The sequence below is a fragment of the Budorcas taxicolor genome, chromosome 20 (genome assembly GCF_023091745.1).
Source record: "Budorcas taxicolor isolate Tak-1 chromosome 20, Takin1.1, whole genome shotgun sequence".
In the NCBI taxonomy this organism is placed as follows: Eukaryota; Metazoa; Chordata; class Mammalia; order Artiodactyla; family Bovidae; genus Budorcas; species Budorcas taxicolor.
Window position 1 is genome coordinate 57067670 of NC_068929.1, and position 21640 is coordinate 57089309.

General features: G+C 37.0%; 1 protein-coding gene across 1 annotated transcript in view; it reads left to right on the top strand.

The window, feature by feature from the left end:
- Positions 1-21640, top strand: part of CDH18 (cadherin 18) — a 417078-nt gene that overhangs the window by 360287 nt on the left and 35151 nt on the right. The window contains exon 9 of the mRNA XM_052659026.1: positions 21049-21166. Coding sequence (XP_052514986.1) covers positions 21049-21166 — 118 coding nt within the window. The remainder of the gene's footprint in view (positions 1-21048; positions 21167-21640) is intronic.

A 21640-nucleotide genomic window follows, 5' to 3' on the forward strand; every position in this document is an offset into this window, starting at 1 on the left:
CCAGTGTTGTTGATGCCCATAAAACAAGTGGGCTATGGGAAGGGGATGTGCCTCTGTCTTTGCTGTGTAACAAATTACACAAACTTAGCAGCTTCAAACACCTATTTAGCATCCTATAGTTTCTGCAGGTCAGAATTCTGCTGACAGCTTAGCTCAGTCTCTGTAGGAATAGCACAAGATGTAATCAAGCTGTGTTCTTACCTGAGGCTGGGAGAACTCTCCCATACTCACATGTTGGTAGCATTCAGCTACTCTCAGCTGCAGACCTGAGCATTTCAGTGTTCCCCAGAGTTCTGAGATGCCACCACAGTTGGTTTTGTTTGTTTGTTTGTTGTTCATTTTGTGTCTGTTTTTCTTTTCTTTTTGTCAAATAAGCTTTCCCAATATGGCCACTTCAAATAAGTAGAGAGTCTTCTGAAGAGTCTGACAGTTTCATATAATGTAATGTAGCGTTACCAGTGTGATATATCATATTTCCATATTCTGTTGGTCAAAAGCAAGAAACAAGACACACCTAGAATTCAAGAAAGGGATCACAAGGAGGCATGGGTTCCATGATGGACACCTTGAAGTCTGTCTGTCACATGAGTCAAGAGAAGTCAAAATGGTCTAGATCTAGCTCAGTCAGATAGCCCCTTTTACTGTCTTTTGTAAACCAGAATAAATATATCATACAAAATTATTTTAAATCATTTTGAAACTTGTGATAAAATTATGGTTGTGAGAAATATTGTCTTGTGTTTTTCTGTAAAAGGACAATCAGTTATGGCTTGTTAAAGTAATCATTGCATATATGTTTTTAATATAGAGAAGATATTTACATATGTATAAATACTGGACTCTTTTTATAAAGCTTACATAAAGCTTTCTCATGTCCATTCCTCACAGGAAAGTTAGAAAATATTAGTGAGAACAAAATGACTAAAAGTTATATTATTTTTAGGTAGTAACAGGTTATCTGTTTTACTGTTCAGTCAGTTCAGTGCAGTTCAGTCACTCAGTCATGACCAACTCTGCAACCCCATGAATCGCAGCACGCCAGGCCTCCCTGTCCATCACTAAGTCCCAGAGTGCACTCAGACTCACATGCATCGAGTCAGTGATACTATCCAGCCATCTCATCCTCTGTCGTCCCCTTCTCCTCCTGCCCCCAATCCCTCCCAGCATCAAAGTCTTTTCCAATGAGTCAACTCTTCGCATGAGGTGGTCAAAGTACTGGAGTTTCAGCTTTAGCATCATTCCTTCCAAAGAAATCCCAGGGTTGATCTCCTTCAGAATGGGCTGGTTGGATCTCCTTGCAGTCCAACGGACTCTCAAGAGTCTTCTCCAACACCACAGTTCAAAAGCATCAATTCTTTGGTGCTCAGCCTTCTTCACAGTCCAACTCTCACATCCATACATAACCACAGGAAAAACCATACCTTGACTAGACGGACCTTAGTCGGCAAAGTAATGTCTCTGCTTTTGAATATGCTATCTAGGTTGGTCATAACTTTTCTTTCAAGGAGTAAGTGTCTTTTAATTTCATGGCTGCAGTCACTATCTGCAGTGATTTTGGAGCCCGCAAAAATAAAGTCTGACACTGTTTCCACTGTTTCCCTATCGATTTCCGATGAAGTGATGGGACCAGATGCCATGATCTTCATTTTCTGAATGTTGAGCTTTAAGCCAACTTTTTCACTCTCCTCTTTCACTTTCATCAAGAGGCTTTTTAGTTCCTCTTCACTTTCTGCCGTAAGAGTGGTGTCATCTGCATATCTGAGGTTATTGATATTTCTCCCAGCAATCTTGATTCCAGCTTGTGCTTCTTCCAGTTCAGCGTTTCTCATGATGTACTCTGCATAGAAGTTAAATAAGCAGGGTGACAATATACAGCCTTGACGTATTCCTTTTCCTATTTGGAACCAGTCTGTTGTTCCATCTCCAGTTCTAACTGCTGCTTTCAGACCAGCATACAGATATCTCAAGAGGCAGGTCAGGTGGTCTGGTATTCCCATCTCTTTCAGAATTTTCCACAGTTTATTGTGATCCACACAGTCAAAGGCTTTGGCATAGTTAATAAAGCAGAGATAGATGTTTTTCTGGAACTCTCTTGCTTTTTCCATTATCCGGCAGTTGTTGGCAATTTGATCTCTGGTTCCTCTCTGCCGGGGTCCAGCCCTGGTTGATCCAGGGAATTCGAAGCAGGGACGGCGTTGGCATGAGAAAAACTTATTTATTTATTAATATAAGATTAGATTAGGAAGAAATAGTGTAGTAGGAAAATTAAGTGGTGAGAAGAGGCTGATTAACTTGGGTTATGTGGAAAACCAATAAAGTTCCAGACAACGAGCTTGCACCATCTACGTTAGGCCGCAGGCGCCCATTTGAATATCGGAGAGTGCCCCGCCTTGGGCTCTCTCTCTTAAGGATCTTAAAAGCCGAGACAAGTAAGTAGACATAGTGAGCCTCCACGCCCCAGATGGGAATTCAGCCTGAAATTAGAGTAAAGAGGAGACACGGGGGGAAACCAGTCCAGCAACTGGCTCTCCTTCTACTGTCCTCCAAGGCCTTTTATACTTTTGATTATACATAGAGATCAATGGGTAATACAAAATTATGTAGCGTTAGCAGCCCAGACTCTTTCTGTATATCTTTTTGTATACAAAAGGCCTCAGGTGATTTACATTATCTTCTGACCAAGAGGCTTGTTAACACTCTTTGGCTCTATTCCTTAATGAATGTTAATCTCGTTTCCCCTGAAGTGTTTTTCTTTAATCTGCATCTCCTTAAAGCATTAAAGTTACATCTCTATAGAACAAAGGTGCAGTGGGTTATAACAAAGAAGGCACTTAACTCAAAGATCTAATGTTGCTAATACCAGGTCTACTACTTGTTTTTCTATATACCAACTATATCTAAAAATAAAGGATATGAAAATTTGGCAGCAAGTATTGGCTCAGCAAATGAAACCTTTATTCAGTCCTATTCTAATGATTTTGAATTTTTGGAAGCCCCTACATTCCTAGGATGTTTTAAGCTTCCTGTGCCTCCTGCGGTCAGGAGGCCTCAAATAATCACATGCGCAGCTGTACGAGTCCTGCAGGCAGGCTAGAAAGCCATCAGAGGGGTTTGTGGATTGAAACACTCTTTCAAATGCAGAAGACTAAAGTCCTGAATTGACTTTTTCCAGAGACTGTCAGAAGAGTGGAAAAGCAGGCAGATTCTTATTTTTGGGGGGTGGATGCTCAGGAAATTCTAGGCGGAAAACCTGAGGTCTGATTAGCCTTGCCATCAGAGCTCTGCCGCAAGACCTTGTCACAGGTGGAATTCCTCATGCTGACTCCCGGCACTCTGCCTTTTCTAAAACCAGCTTGAACATCAGGAAGTTCACAGTTCACATATTGTTGAAGCCTGGCTTGGAGAATTTTAAGCATTACTTTACTAGCCTGTGAGATGAGTGCAATTGTGCAGTAGTTTGAGCATTCTTTGGCATTGCCTTTCTTTGGGATTGAAATGAAAACTGACCTTTTCCAGTCCTGTGGCCACTGCTGAGTTTTCCAAATTTGCTGGCATATTGAGTGCAGCACTTTCACAGCATCATCTTTCAGGATTTGAAACAGCTCAAATGGAATTCCATCACCTCCACTAGCTTTGTTCATAGTGATGCTTTCTAAGGCCCACTTGACTTCAGATTCCAGGATGTCTGGCTCTAGATGAGTGATCACACCATCGTGATTATCCAGGTCATGAAGATCTTTTTTGTACAGTTCTTCTGTGTATTCTTGCCACCTCTTCTTAATATCTTCTGCTTCTGTTAGGTCCATACCTTTTCTATCCTTTATCGAGCCCATCTTTGCATGAAATGTTCCCTTGGTATCTCTAATTTTATATTAAGATTATCACTTCTGGTGCTTAATTTTTTTTCCCCACTTCACCATGTGAAAAAAAAAAAACAACAGAGTTTTGTGATACACATATAAAATGGTTTACCTGCCAAATCACACTTCAGTAGTGCTAGAAATGGATTCACACACCCTGAATCTATTTTCTTAGCAAATATTATAGAAATACAATTGAAGAGGGAAATGTTAAATATTCAAATAGAAAATTTAGATTAAAAAAAAAGTCATTTAACATGGGATTTTGGTTTTGGTACTAGCATCAGATTAGACATAGCTGATGAGAAAATAGTGAAAGTAGAGAACTGCAAATTAGTTTAGATTAAAATATTCATGTTAAAGAATGGAAAGACAAGAAGATAAAAAGTATAAATAAGAATAAGAAAAATATAGAACATGCAGATCTAACATTACAAATTAACCAATTCTCAGAAAGATATTAAAAAAGAAAACTGGGCAGAAGTAATATTTGAGGCAATCATGACTGTAAAATTTTCCATACTGTTGGCAAACATCAAGTCAAGAATTCAAGAAACAGAGAAAAACAAAAAACGGAGCAACTGTTTATAAAAATATCTTAACCTAGATAAATTGAAATAAAATTTCAGAAATAAAGTTAAAATTTAAAATATCAAGAGAAAAGAGACATTATATTGTTAAGAATAAATGAAAGCAATGCCAGGCAGAGGTCCTAAGATGACACCGAAAGCATAATCAAAAGGCAATAAATTTGACTTGATCAAAATTAAGCATTTCTGTTTTCTGAAAGACCATTAAGAGGATGAGAAGTAAAATCATAGAGCAAAAAATGGTATTTCCAAACCATTTATCCAATGAAGGATTAGCATGTAGAATATAAAAAGAATACTCAAAACTTTCTAAAGCACAATTTTAAAAGCTGATTATTTAATCAGGAAGATAAAATCCCTCCATAGGGGAAGATAATTCCCAAAAGCCAGAAGATAATATATGGCAACCATAAAGTCTTTTCCTACCAAAAATATTCCTCAAAAATAAAGATAACACAAGTTCATACTTAGACCAAAAAAAAAAAAAAGAGAGAGAGAAAGAGAAAGTTTCTTACCACAATAAGCATACTAATGATTTTTTTTTTTTTTTGGTGGGGGGGTGAAGGGAAGGTAATCAAATTGGCAGTTTGAAGTGGCAAGAATTCTTAAAGACCAAAGAAATCTGTAATTATATTGGTAAAATTAAATGATTGATAAGTGAATAGCCCCCATAAAACTCTTTAAATTTGGGGTAATTGATAGATTACTAAATTGTAATAGATGGTAGAAAAGCTATAACTTTAGTTTAAGTGACAAAATAGTAAAAGTCTGTGTAACTAATGTAATAGAAATTAAAATATTCCTAAATAAAGTGATTTTAAAGTTTTATTTTTGACCTTTATTATATTAATTAACATTTAAGGACTAAAGAGCCTCTTTATGAAGGTGAAGAGGAGAGTGAAAAAGTTGACTTAAAACTCAGCTTTCAGAAAACTAAGATCATGGCATTGGGTCTCATCACTTCATGTCAAATAGATGGGGAAACAATGGACTAATTTTTGGGGGCCCCAAAAATCACTGCAGATGGTGACTGCAATCATGATATTAAAAGACGCTTGCTCCTTGGAAGAAAAGTTATGACAAACCTAGACAGCATAATGAAGAGCAGAGACATTACTTTGCTAACAAGTGTCCATCTAGTCAAAGCTATGGTTTTACCAGTAGTCATGTATGGATATGAGAGTTGGACTATAAAGAAAGCTGAGCACTGAAGAACTGATGCTTTTGAACTGTGCTGTTGGAGAAGACTATTGTGAGTCTTTTAGACAGCAAGAAGATCCAACCAGTCCATCATAAAGGACATCAGTCCTGAATATTGATTGGAAGGACTGATGTTGAAGCTGAAACCCCAATACTTTGGCCACCTGATGCAAATAACTGACTTATTGAAAAGACCTTGATGCTTGGAAAGATTGAAGGTGGGAGGAGAAGGGGATGACAGAGGATGAGATGGTTGGATGGCATCACCCACTAAATGGACATGAGTTTGAGTGAGCTTTGGGTGTTGGTGATGGACAAGGAAGCCTGACGTGCTACAGTCCATGGGGTGGCAAAGAGTCAGACACAACTCAGCAACTGAACTGAACTGATATTAATTAAAATATTCATTAATTTAAATAATTTACACAGTGACAATATTGTTGCATGTGGCTTTATTTTGATTTCTTTATATTTTACAATACAAAGATACAGGGAAATGATTTTTATATAGGATCTATTTTAAAACATTATAGAAGGGCATATTCAATACTAAGATGTAATCCTAATAAAATATAAAGTCCATAACCAATTTAATATTTCCAAAACAACCCAGAAAATTCTGTGAAGTTTTTAAAGCTGAAAGTTAAAGTGACAAATTTTCATAATTGCCCTTGAGATATAGTTTTGTCTTTTAACACAAGATAGCAAAATAAAAAGGAAAGGTTTAGTACATAAAATTATAATAGCTAGGTAGAATCATGGTAATTAAAAAATAATAAATAAGATAATAAATATAGATTGAGTTCAGTTTAGTTTAGTCACTCAGTCATGTCTGACTTTTTGCGACCCCATGGACTGCAGCACACCAGGCCTCCCTGTCCATCACCAACCTTTGGGGTTTACTCAAACTCATGTCCATTGAGTCAGTGATGTCATCCAACCATCTCATCCTCTGTTGTCCACTTCTCCTCCTGCCTTCAATCTTTCCAATTATCAAGGTCTTTTTCAATGAGAGTTCTTCACATCAGGTGGCCAGGGTTTTGGAGTTTCAGCTTCAGCATCAGTCCTTCTAATGAATATTCAGGACTGATTTCCTTTAGGATGGACTGGTTGGATCTCCTTGCAGTCCAAGGGACTCTCAAGAGTTTGCTCCAACACCACAGTTCAAAGGTATCAATACTTTTGCTCTCAGCTTTCTTTATAGTCCAACTGTCATATCCATACATGAGTAATGGGAAAACCATAGCTTTGACTACACAGACCTTTGTTGGCAAAGTAATGTCTCTGCTTTTTAATATGCTGTCTAGTTTGGTCATAACTTCTCTTCCAAGGACCAAGTGTCTTTGAATTTCATGGGTGCAGTCACCATCTGCAGTGATTTTTGGAGCCCCCCAAAGTAAGGTCTGTCACTGTTTCCAGTGTTTCCCCATCTATTTGCCATGAATGATGGGACCAGATGCTCTGATCTTAGTTTTCTGAATGTTGAGTTTTAAGTGAACTTTTTCACTTACCTCTTTCACTTTTATCAAGAGACTCTTCAGTTTTTGTTTGCTTTCTGCCATAAGGTTGGTGTCATTTTATATCTGAGGTTATTGATATTTCTCCTGGCAATCTTGATTCCAGCTTGTGCTTCATCCAGCCCAGTGTTTCTCATGATGTAGAAAAATAAAAATTAAATAAAATAATGTAAACTTAAAGAAGTATACATCAGTATATTAAAATGACATAATGTACTTTAAAAATATCTATTCTCATAATAGGTAGGAAAAAATGTCAATTTAATGTTGCTTATAAGAGATCCATAGTCCATATAATAAAATGCTTGAAAGAAAAATCATGGAATTACTTGCATAATTGCCACATACATGCTCACCCAACTACACACACACACACACACACATACAAAGATACAAATTTTCCAAGGAAATATTTGTAATATACAGAAGCACACTTATTGGGATAAAAAGGGTCAAACCAGTAGACAGAAACAATTTTAAATTTTATATACTTATCAAAATCTCTTCAAAATAAATAAAGTAAAAATGGATAGTAAAATAAAGAATAATATCCAAGCCCATTATTATATTGTGAGTTTTAGTATGCTTTTGCAAGAAATTGATAGAATAATAACATAAAATTTTAGTAAATAGGCTAAATATTTGAGCACTACAATTAAGCAAGCATGACTCTTTAACACATACAGAATATTGCAGTGAACAAATTTAAATTGCCTTGGTAAAATTTTACATAAATATTGACCAAATGTCTTCCATATTCAGCACCACAAAGCAAGTTTTAGTAATTTTCAATAATTGATTTCATTTTATTACAATAAAATCATGTTAGATACTAATTCAAAAATATTACTGGAAAAACGCCACCAAAATTTAAGTCATTTCCAAATAAACATGAGCCAATATGGTAATAAAAATTGAAAATATTTCCGTGGAATTATAATCAAAATATACTGTATCAAAAAGGAAAAAAAGGCAATCAATTTATTACTCATTTTATAGTGATGACAAAAGTTTGAAATAAAAACTTGGAAGGATATAATTTGAATTATATTCTCTTTCTTGATCATAGAAATAGCATAAACAAAATATTGTCAAAGAGAATCCAGAAAAAATAATACTTTAAATTGAAAAGGAGAAAAATTAAAACTCATTTTGATAGATGAAACCAAATATTTTGATATAGTTAAATACTCATCATTAATAACAGTGCTGCTAATTATAGTGGTAATACTACTACATTGCTCTTGTTTGTGACCCCATGAACTGTAGCCCACCAGGCTCCTCTGTCCAGGGGATTTCCTGGGCAAAAATACTGGAGTGGGTAGCTATTTCCTTTTCCAGGGACCTTCCCTGAACCTGTGTCTCATGTCTCCTGCATTGGCAGTCATGTTCTCTACCTCTAGTGCCACCTGAGAAGCCCTTTTTCTTCATATAGCTGTTATTATTTTTGAGAAGTAATTGCTAGACTTGAAACCCCAAAGTTCTAACATATATTTTAATATAAAGGTATTTATTTTAACTGGAGGCTAATTACTTTACAATATGATAGTGGTTTTGCCATACATTGAGTCTGCCACAAGTGTACATGTGTTCCCCATGTACCCCCCACCCACCTCCCTCCCACCTCCCACCTCCCTCCCACCTCCCTCCCATCTCCCTCCCCATATCATCCCTCTGGGTCATCCCAGTGCACCAGCCCCAAGCACCCTGTCTCATGCATCGAATCTGGACTGGTGATTTGTTTCACATATGGTAATATACATGTTTCAGTGCCATTTTCCCAAATCAATCCACCCTCTCCCTCTCCCACAGAGTCCAAAAGACTGTTCTATACATCTGTGCCTCTTTTGCTGTCTCGCATACAGGGTTATCATTACCCTCTTTCTAGATTCTATATATATGCGTTAGTATACTGTACTGGTAGCAATGATGCTAAAGCTGAAACTCCAGTACTTTGGTCACCTCATGCGAAGAGTTGACTCATTGGAAAATACTCTGATACTGGGAGGGATTGGAGGAAGGAGGAGAAGGGGACGACAGAGGATGAGATGGCTGGATGACATCACTGACTCGATAGACGTGAGTTTGAGTGAACTCCGGGAGATGGTGATGGACAGAGAGGCCTGGTGTGCTGCAGTTCATGGGGTCACAAAGAGTTGGACATGACTGAGTGACTGAACTGAACTGAACTGAACTGATACTGTATTGGTATTTTTCTTTCTGGCTTACTTCACTCTGTATAATAGGCTCCAATTTCATCCACCTCATTAGAACTGACTCAAATGTATTCTTTTTAATGGCTGAATAATATTCCTAGGTGTATATGTACCACAGCTTTCGTATCCATTCATCTGCTGATGGACATCTAGGTTGCTTCCATATCCTGGCTATTAGAAACACTGCTGCAATGAACATTGAGGTACATGTGTCTCTTTCAATTCTGGTTTCCTTGGTGTGTATTCCCAGTAGTGGGATTGTCAGGTCATAAGACAGTTCTATTTCCAGTTTTTTTAAGGAATCTCCTTGGTAAGAGAAACCCAAGTAAGATGGTAAGTGTTGCAAGAGGGCATCAGAGGGCAGACACACTGAAACCATACTCACAGAAAACTAGTCAATCTAATCACACTAGGACCACAGCCTTGTCTAACTCAATGAAACCAAGCCATGCCTGCAGGGCAACCCAAGACGGGTGGGTCATGGTGGAGAGGACTGACAGAATGTGGTCCAGTGGAGAAGGGAATGGCAAGTCACTTCAGTATTCTTGCCTTGAGAACCCCATGAACAGTAGGAAAAGGCAAAATGATAGGATACCAAAAGAGGAACTCCCCAGGTCATTAGGTGTCCAATATGCTACTGGAGATCAGTGGAGAAATAACTCCAGAAAGAATGAAGGGATGGAGCCAAAGCAAAAACAATACCCAGTTGTGGATGTGACTGGTGATAGAAAAAAGATCGATGCTCTAAAGAGCAATATTGCATAGGCACCTGGAATGTCAGGTCCACGAATCAAGGCAAATTGGAAGTGGTCAAACAAGAGATGGCAAGGGTGAAGGTCGACATTCTAGGAATCAGCGAGCTAGAATGGACTGGGATGGGTGAATTTAACTCAGATGACCATTACATCTACTACTGCGGGCAGAAATCCCTCAGAAGAAATGGAGTAGCCATCATGGTCAGCAAAAGAGTCCAAAATGCAGTACTTGGATACAATCTCAAAATCGACAGAGTGATCTCTGTTCGTCTCCAAGGCAAACCATTCAATATCACAGTTATCCAAGTCTATGTCCCAACCAGTAATGCTGAAGAAACTGAAGTTTAACGGTTTTATGAAGACGTACAAGATCTTTCAGAACTAACACACAAAAAAGATGTCCTTTTCATTATAGGAGACTGGAATGCAAAAGTAGGAAGTCAAGAAACACCTGGAGTAACAGGCAAATTTGGCCTTGGAATGCGGAATGAAGCAGGGTAAAGACTAATAGAGTTTTGCCAAGAAAATGCACTGGTCATAGCAAACACCCTCTTCCAACAACACAAGAGGAGACTCTACACATGGACATCACCAGACGGTCAAAACCGAACTCAGATTGATTATATTCTTTGCAGCCAAAGATGGAGAAGCTCTATACAAAGGAGGCAAGACTATACAATGGAGAGAAGACAATCTCTTTAATAAGTGGTGCTGGGAAAACTGGTCAACCATTTGTAAAAGAATGAAATTAGAACATTTTCTAACACCATACACAAAAATAAACTCAAAATGGATTAAAGATCTAAACGTAAGACCAGAAACTATAAAACTCCTAGAGGAAAACATAGGCAAAACACTCTGATATAAATCACAACAGGATCCTCTATGACCCACATCTCAGAATATTGGAAATAAAAGCAAAAATAAACAAATGGGACCTAGTTAAACTTAAAAGCTTCTGCACAACAAAAGAAACTATAAGCAAGGTGAAAAGACAGCCTTTGGAATGGGAGAAAATAATAGCAAATGAAGGAACTGACAAACAACTAATCTCAAAAATATACAAGCAACTCCTGCAGCTCAATTAGAGAAAAATAAATGACCCAATCAAAAACTGGGCTAAAGACCTACATAGACATTTCTGCAAAGAAGACATACAGATGGCTAACAAACACATGAAAAAATGCTCAACAATACTCATTATCAGAGAAACGCAAATCAAAACCACAATGAAGTACCATTTCACACCAGTCAGAATGGCTGCTATCCAAAAGTCTATAAGCAATAAATGCTGGAGAAGGTGTGGAGAAAAGAGAACCTTCTTACACTATTGGTGGGAATGCAAATTAGTACAGCCACTATGGAGAACAGTGTGGAGATTCCTTCAGTTCAGTTCAGTTCAGTCTCTCAGTCGTGTCTGACTCTTTGTGACCCCATGAATCACAGTGCGCCAGGCCTCCCTGTCCATCACCAACTCCTGGAGTTCACTCAGACTCACGTCTATCGAGCTAGTGATGCCGTCCAGCCATCTCATCCTCTGTCGTCCCCTTCTCCTCCTGCCCCCAATCCCTCCCAGCAACGGAGTCTTTTCCAATGAGTCAACTCTTCGCATGAGATGACCAAAGAACTGGAGTTTCAGCTTTAGCATCATTCCTTCCAAAGAAATCCCAGGGCTGATCTCCTTCAGAATAGACTGGTTGGATCTCCTTGCAGTCCAACGGACTCTCAAGAGTCTTCTCCAACACCACAGTTCAAAAGAATCAGTTCTTTGGCGCTCAGCCTTCTTCACAGTCCAACTCTCACATCCATACATGAGTACTGGAAAAACCATAGCCTTGAGTAGATGGACCTTAGTCGGCAAAGTAATGTCTCTGCTTTTGAATATGCTATCTAGGTTGGTCATAACTTTTCTTTCAAGGAGTAAGCGCCTTTTAATTTCAGGGATGCAATCACCAACTGCAGTGATTTTGGAGCCCGCAAAAATAAAGTCTGACACTGTTTCCACTGTTTCCCCATCTATTTCTCATGAAGTGATGGGACCGGATGCCATGATCTTCGTTTTCTGAATGTTGAGCTTTAAGCCAACTTTTTCACTCTCCTCTTTCACTTTCATCAAGAGGCTTTTTAGTTCCTCTTCTCTTTCTGCCATAAGGGTGGTGTCATCTGCATATCTGAGGTTATTGACATTTCTCCCGGCAATCTTGATTTCAGCTTGTGTTTCTTCCAGTTCAGTGTTTCTCATGATGTACTCTGCATATAAGTTAAATAAGCAGGGTGACAATATACAGCCTTGACGTACTCCTTTTCCTATTTGGAACCAGTCTGTTGTTCCATGTCCAGTTCTAACTGTTGCTTCCTGACCTGCATATAGGTTTCTTAAGAGGCAGGTCAGGTGGTCTGGTATTCCCATCTCTTTCAGAATTTTCCACAGTTGATTGTGATCCACACAGTGAAAGGTTTTGGCATAGTCAATAAAGCAGAAGTAGATGTTTTTCTGGAACTCTCTTGCTTTTTCCATGATCCAGCGGATGTTGGCAATTTGATCTCTGGTTCCTCTGCCTTTTCTAAAACCAGCTTAAACATCAGGGAGTGCACGGTTCACGTATTGCTGAAGCCTGGCTCGGAGATTTTTGAGCATTACTTCACTAGCATGTGAGATGAGTGCAATTGTGTGGTCGTTTGAGCATTCTGTGGCATTGCCTTTCTTTGGGATTGGAATGAAAACTGACCTTTTCCAGTCCTGCGGCCACTGCTGAGTTTTCCAAATTTGCTGGCATATTGACTGCAGCACTTTCATATCATCATCTTTCAGGATTTGAAACAGCTCAACTGGAATTCCATCACTTCCACTAACGTTGTTTGTAGTGCTGATTTCCAAGGCCCACTTGGCTTCACATTCCAGGATGTCTGGCTCTAGATCAATGATCACACCAGCATGATTATCTGGGTTGTGAAGATCTTTTCTGTACAGATGTCCATAGGTGTGTGGATTTATCTCTGGGCTTTCTATTTTGTTCCATTTATCTATATTTCTGTTTTTGTGCCAGTACCATACTGTCTTGATGACTGTGGCTTTGTAGTAGTACTTGAAGTCTGGCAGGTGGATTACTCCAGTTCCATTCTTCTTTCTCAAGATTGCTTCAGCTATTTGAGTTTTGTTTTGTTTGTTTGTTTGTTTGTTTGTTTTGCATTTCCATAGAAATTGTGAGATTATTTGTTCTAGTTCTGTGAAAAATACCATTGGTAGCTTGATAGGGATTTCATTGCATCTATAGATTGCTTTGGGTAGTATACCTGTTTTCACTATATTGATTCTTCTGATCCATGAACATGGTATATTACTCCATCTGTTGTGTCCTCTGATTTCTTTCATCATTGTTTATAGTTTTCTATATATAGGTCTTTTTTCTTTAGGTAGATATATTCCTAAGTATTTTATTCTTTTCATTGGAGTGGTGAATGGAATTTTTTCCTTAATTTCTCTTTCTGTTTTCTCATTGTTAGCGTATAGGAATACAAGAGATTTCTGTGTTAATTTTCTATCCTGCAAATACTATATTCATTGATTAGGTCTAGTAATTTTCTGGTGGAGTCTTCAGGGTTTTCTATGTAGAGGATCATGTCATCTGCAAACCTTGAGAGTTTTACTTTTCCTGTCTGGATTCCTTTTATTTCTTTTTCTGCTCTGATTGCTGCAGCCAAAACTTCCAAAACTATGTTGAATAGTAGTGATGAGAGTGGCACCCTTGTCTTGCTCCTGACTTTAGGGGAAATGCTTTCAATTTTTCAACATTGAGGATAATGTTCTAATATATTTAAATTAAATTATGTGATTTCTTTGCATTCTTTAAGTACTATATTCACATTTAATATAATTGCTATATTTAATATCACAGTATCACATGATTTTATTTGTCATTATAAGGAAAAGATACTTCATTGTATCTGAGCTTTTTCCAATTCTTTTACCAAAATGAATTTAGAGTTTTCATTTAGAGGATAAAAACATCATGTTTAACATATTGTTTGTTACACCTGTATTTAAACAAATCATTACCCATTCAGTTCTATGAGCAACCCATTATATATAAAAGTGATCTTAATCTTTCTGTTATTTAATTTTACAGTCTTTGGTTCACTTAATCTTGGTGTTGTAGCTTTTCTGGAGAAACTGTATATTTTGAGGCAGAGTTGGAATAGGAAACTATTCAAATAATGATTTGTGAAATAGGTTTTCCTAAGCGTATTTGTATTGCAACCGTTCCTCTTTCTATGACAATTACTTTTAGAACTGCAGACACTTCTATTATGGATGTTGTGCATTTAAATATAGCAGCATGTGGCTATGACAGAGACTGGTCTTTTCTGAAAGCAGAGGTTCAAACCACATGTAATAGTAGAGTTCTGGTTGATTCAGGTATCAATATAAACTTCAACAATATATTTCTCTGAGTTAATATATTTTCCTACTCTGGAAAAAATCTTTTGCATATGTGTTATGAAACAATATTAAAAGAAAATCATGCATGCATAAAATTTTAAATCACTTCTGGAAGTAGAGTGAATTCAAAATACTTAAGATATGCCAATAACTAGAAATTTTGAAAAATAGCAAAGAGAATTCTTTCTGTCATATTCATATTGAATTTTTCCTCTGTATATTTTCTTTTTATAATAAACTTAGAAAACATTACATATAAAAGAAAATATTTCATTACAAAACACCAACCTCTGCCCACAAAATATCCAATTATTAATAGTACAACTAGTTGTCAAAGTTAAACTTCAACTAAGTAACAAAAGTTGGTATTATTTTCAATGATCATTTAAGATCATATTGTAGAACAAACTCAATTAATTTTAAAGAAGATGCAATGCATTCCATAGAATTTTTTCTTCATTTTAATTTAAATTTTAGATGGAATTAACACATTTCCCAAATAGGAAACTATGTTATTCGTATAAATTTCTGACACTATTTTTCCTAATAAAATATTCTATAAGTAATGGATTTAATATGTTTTAAACATGTTTAAACAAGGGGATTGAAAGTGGAAGTGTTTGTTGCTCAGTCATGTCCACCTCTTTGTGACCCCATGGACCATAACCCACCAGGCTCCTCTGTCCATGGAATTCTCCAGGCAAGAATACTGGAGTGGTTAGCCATTTCCTTCTCTAGGGATTGAACCTAGGTCTACTTGCATTGTAGGCAGAATTTTTTCCCATCTGAACCACTAGAGAAGCCCAAACAAAGGGATACATTTATTTAATAAAAAAAATATAAAATTGGTTTTAATTAGTTTCTACCAAAAGTGTATCCTTATTCATGGGCATTATCAAAAAATTCTAGTAAGTATTTATAAATACAACTCATCAATTTGAGTTTTTCTCCTTTTGTTAGAGTAAACCTCAGGTCTTTAAAAGTAAGTAAACACTTTACACACTTAATACATAATGTGCAAGTGATAAAAAACATTTGAGTTCAGTTAGAAGGTATGAGAGTCAGAAAATAAAGTTTTATGGACCGTATATTGCCAACCAGTTGCACAGAGAGCACACAGGTAGAATAGAGTAGATAAATCAGTAAGTCTGAGAAAAGTGTAGAAAATATTGATAAAAGTGACATAGCAACTATCTAGATATTTGCCAGAAGTTTAAATCTCCTAAAAATCTGAAACATGTTTAACTTTCAAGTATGTTTTCTAAAAAATGTCTAAGAAAAAATGAAAATCCCATTTCCTATTCACAGAGAAAAAGTTAATAATAAAATAACCGATAGAGAAATTATATATGCCTTGTCTCATCAAGAGAATATCTAGGAGTGCTAGATTTAAAAAAGACCAACATACTAGGTTTTTGGAAGCATCTTTCAAAAGTATTCTGGAAAAATATTTAAGTACAGACGCATGTCCAGCAATTCTACAGAAGTTCAAGATGTATGGTTCACTCTTAAACAAAATATGTGAACCAAATTATCATTTATAGATGAGACCTTAAACCCTTTCTGAGGAAAACAAATTTGCTCTATGTGAACTTCCTGGTAAATTGAGATTTGAAATTACCTGCATAAAAATGGGAAGATTTATATTTTAAAGTTAATAGAAAAAAATTGTAAATATAACAGAATATGAATATACCAATGTTTAACAAATTGAATAGGGTCATGTTTGTAAAAATATTAAGAAAATTTAAAATAACTTATAAATTAACTTTGAAAGGAGAAAATTGTTTCAAAGAAGTGATAGCAATAAGCATATAATAGCTCAGTTAATTTAATTTTTCTTTACCAACCCCCTCCAAAATTGCTTTCTAAGCTAAGAGATAAACTTGCAAGTATGTCAGCATATTATGAGATATCATTGAGAAAAATATTGCCCATCTGAGAATCACAATGAATAAAAAATAGGGGTGGAAAAATATTTATTTCTCCCCTCAAAAAATTTACACAGCTGTCCACAGAAATTTATACAATTTCTGTGGGAAACTGATTCCAACATCCCCCTTCTGCCCCTGCGATACCAAAATCCATAAATGCTCAAATCCTTTATATCAGTGGTGTAGTATTTGCATATAAACTTCACACATTCTTCTATATATTTTAAAATCATCTCTGATAATTACAATATATTATACAATGTAAATATCATGTAAATAGTTGTAATTACAACATAAAGACCATCTAAATAGTTGCCACTGCATGGCAGTTTCAAGTTTCACTTTTTGGAAGTTTCTGAATTTTTAAAAAACATTTTTGACCATGGTAGTTGAATCTACAGACTCAGAACCATGGATATGAAGAGCTGACTGTATTTGTTTTACCTATCCCTGAAAATGTGATGTTTTATTTCCATCTGATACTAAGTAACTAATCTGTAGAAACTGCAATTGTGTTTTTAGAATCTGCACATTCTAAATTAAACTTGACTACACTAAAGCCTTTAACTGTGTAGATAACAACAGACTGTGGAAAATTCTTGAAGAGATGGAAATACCAGACCATCTGACCTGCCTCCTAAGAAATCTGTATGCCGGTCAAGAAGGAACAGTTAGAACTGGACATGGAACAATGGACTAGTTCCAAATTGGGAAAGGAGTACATCAAGGCTGTATATTGTCACCCTGCTTATTTAACCTATACACAGAATATATCATGTGGAATGCCAGACTGGATGAAGCACAAACAAGAAGTATGCTTGCCAGGAGAAATACCAGTAACTTCAGACATGCAGATAATACCACTCTAATGGCAGAAAGCAGAGAGGGAATAGTCTCTTGATGAGGGTGAAAGAGGAGAGTGAAAAAGCTGACTTAAAACTCAACATTCAAAAAACTAACATCATGGTATTTGGTCCTATCACTTCATGGCAAATAGATTGGGAAACAATGGAAACAGTGACCAAGTTTATTTTCTTGGACTCCAAAATCAGTATGAACAGTGAATGTGATAGCAGCTACAAAATATAAAAGATGTTTGCTCCTAGGAAGAAAAACTATGACAAAGCTACACAGCGTGTTAAAAGACAGAGACAAAATAAAAAACAAAGACATCACTTTGTGGACAAAGGTCCATATAGTCAAAGCTATGGCTTTTCCAGTAGTCATGTATGGATGAGAGAGCTCTACAATAAAGTAGGCTGAGCACTGAATAATTGATGTTTTCTAATATCTGGATAAGACTTTTGAGAGTCCCTTGGTAAGCAAGGGATGCTGTTCAAGTGCTGCACTCAATACACCAGCAAATTTGGAAAACTCAGCAGTGGCCACAGAAATGAAAAAGGTCAGTTTTCATTCCAATCCCAAAGAAAGGCAATGCCAAAGAATGCTCAAACTACTGCACAATTGCACTCATCTCACACGCTAGTAAAGTAATGCTCAAAATTCTCCAAGCCAGGCTTCAGCAATACATGAACCGTGAACTTCCAGATGTTCAAGTTGGTTTTAGAAAAGGCAGAGGAACCAGAGATCAAATTGCCAACATCCGCTGGATCATGGGAAAAGCAAGAGAGTTCCAGAAAAACATCAATTTCTGCTTTATTGACTATGCCAAAACCTTTCACTGTGTGGATCACAATAAACTGGAAAATTCTGAAAGAGATGGGAATACCAGACCACCTGACCTGCCTCTTGAGAAACCTGTATGGAGGTCAGGAAGCAACAGTTAGAACTGGACATGGAACAACAGACTGGTTCCAAATAGAAAAAGGAGTACACCAAGGCTGTATATTGTCACCCTGCTTATTTAACTTATTTGCAGAGTACATCATGAGAAATGCTGGGCTGGAAGAAGCACAAGCTGGAATCAAGATCGCCGGGAGAAATATCAATAACCTCAGATATGCAGATGATACCACCTTTATGGTTGAAAATGAAGAGGAACTAAAAAGCCTCTTGATGAAAGTGAAAGAGGAGAGTGAAAAAGTTGGCTTAAAGCTCAACATTCAGGAAACGAAGATCATGGCATCCGGTCCCATCACTTCATGGAAAATAGATGCGGAAAGAGTGGAAACAATGTCAGACTTTATTTTGGGGGGCTCCAAAATCACTGCAGATGGTGATTGCAGCTATAAAATTAAAAGACGCTTACTCCTTGGAAGAAAAGTTATGACCAACCTAGATAGCTTGTTGAAAAGCAGAGACATTACTTTGGCAATAAAGGTCCATCTAGTCAAGGCTATGGTTTTACCAGTGGTCATGTATGGATGTGAGAGTTGGCCTCTGAAGAAGGCTGAACCCCAAAGAATTGATGCTTTTGAACTGTGGTGTTGGAGAAGACTCTTGAGAGTCCATTGGACTGCAAGGAGATCCAACCAGTCTATTCTGAAGGAGATCAGCCCTGGGATTTCTTTGGAAGGAATGATGCTAAAGCTGAAACTCCAATACTTTGGCCACCTCATGTGAAGAGTTTACTCATTGGAAAAGACTTTGATGCTGGGAGGGATTGGGGGCAGGAGGAAAGGGGACGGCAGAGGATGAGGGCTGCATGGCATCACTGACTCGATGCATGTGAGTCTGAGTAAACTCCGGTGATGGACAGGGAGGCCTGGCGTTCTGCAATTCATGGGGTCGCAAAGAGTCGGACACAACTGAGCGACTGAACTGAACTGAACTGAACTGGTAAGCAAGGAGATCGAACTAGTCGATCCTAAAGGAAATCAACCTTGAACATTCCCTGGAAGTACTGATACTTAAACTGAAGGTCCAATATTTTGGCCACCTGATGCAAAGAGCCAACTCATTGAAAAAGACCCTGATGCTGGGAAAGATTGAGGGCAGGAGGGGAAAGGGGTAACAGAGGACGAGATGGTTTGATGGCATTCCTGACTCAATGAACATGAGTTTGAGCAACTCTGGGAGATGGTGAAGGACAGGAAAGCCTGGTGTGCTACAGTCAGTGGAGTTGCAGAGTCAGACATGACAGGAGTGAACATCAATTATAAACTATAGAACTTTTCCTGCACTTGAGAAAAATCGTTTCCTTCTGATTATCCATCAATTTATTCTTATTTATAGTCAGAAGGCAATAACAACAACAAAATTCTGTCCAGAGACTAGTTGTACTTTAAGTGAGAAAAAAAAAATCAGCAATTATGTAAATGTTCAGTTCATAAATAAATGATACAGTAATATGGAGTGAAATAATGAAGAGAAGGATTGAACGTGTGTGTGTGTTTGAGGAGCTGGGGGGGCTTTTACCAGGATCTCTTGCTGAGAAAATACGGGCTGAGTGGTGATGGAAAAGAATATAAGGAGTGACCCTTGGGACTATATGGAGGAAGTTAATCACGTCTATATCTTGAGGCCCTTTTTTCATGTTCACTTCATGAAAGCACGTCCTCTTCTGGTCCTACTTGCCCTGACCACTCATTCTCACTACTTCGATATTTCTTCACTTCTCCCTTGCAAACTAATGGGCTCAGTACTTGGAGAGGAATTTATCTTTTAAATCTGATGTGTGTTGGTGGTTTGTTTCACTTGTAAAATATTGAAATGGAGTGAATGAAAATGGGTAAAATATTCTTAGTAATCATGTCAGTTTTTGAAATGCATGTACTATATTTCATATGCAGAAAATACTATTTTTCTGGCTCTACTTCCCCCCTGTGTGTTTTCAGTTTCTCTACAGAAACACTGCAAAGAGGATACCTAAGCTTTAGGATACCACTTTTTTTTCAAAAGGAAAATATTATCTTATTTGTTTCAAATATTGTTTTTAAAGATTGTGATGAGTATAAATATTGGAATGTGTGTATTGCTCTTAAGCTACCTGGAATATTTTATTTATGTATTCTAATTTTCTCTGTTCCTTAAAGTACATAAAGTCCAAATTTTGGCATTGCTTTCTCTCAACTACCAGGATGAAAAATATATCGTAAAGCTCTGAGTGATTTAGTTTTACTTTTGTCACTATTTTACAGATTTGAGGCACATCACATTCCTTTTGGGACTCAGAGTCTTCCTCTCTCAAATTCAGGGCCTAGATCATGAACTCAGAGGTCTCCTGAAACAAAAATTATGGCTCTCGTGCCTTTGTGTTTTCTGGCTGAGCCCAACATGTACTGAAAGGCTGTTCTGCATCAACACTGGGATATTTGTATTTGTACAAACAATACTTCATGTCTCCCCAAACAGGTGTTTGCACAAAGCCTTACAACTAATTGGCCCCAAGGTACTGTGGGTAATAAAGGAAACACACAAACACATTAAATATTTGTGCCATTCTGGGAAAAAAATTGTGAATGATTATAAGGTATGCCATACTACATTTCTTCGAGTCTAATGCAAGGGAGAGCAAATTAATTCTGTCATTAGAATAAGAATTTGAAAACACTTAAGTTGGATATTGAAATGTTATAATTGAAATCAAAGGAAGAGCTAAATTAAATTTATTCTCAATTTTGTTTTTTCTTTAGGTTATTCATACCATCAGTGCCACTGATAAAGACGATTTTGCCAATGGACCAAGGTTTAGCTTCTTTCTTGATGAACATCTGTCTGTAAACCCAAACTTCACTCTGAAAGATAATGAAGGTGAACTTGCATTCATATATTTTTTTTATCTTTGTGGTATCTGCTTTGACTTGATATGGAGTAGAACTGAGCAGCTTTGCTATATTCTGATATAACCCATGAACAGCTTGCAAATCAACATTCAAAGTCAGTTTGACGTTAATGCGTTATGATCTGTGAATAGCTTGTATTTAAAATTGAGCCATATGTACAAATAACTTCCATTGAGTTTATTCAGAAGCATCCCTTTAAACCAGAAATGTACATGTAATATGCTCTTGGGCAAATTTTAAGAGAAATCTTAGCTGACAAACATGTTTATGAGAACTGCTATAACTGCTAAGAGGTAGAAAAAATTTAAATTAGGAAAAATGAAAAATATGTCCTAGGGACAGTTAGGAAAGGAAATGCGATGTTTGAAATCATCTTGCATTAGCCAGGCTATCAGGATGTGATATACAAATTATATTTCCTCTTGCTATTATGAATATTTTT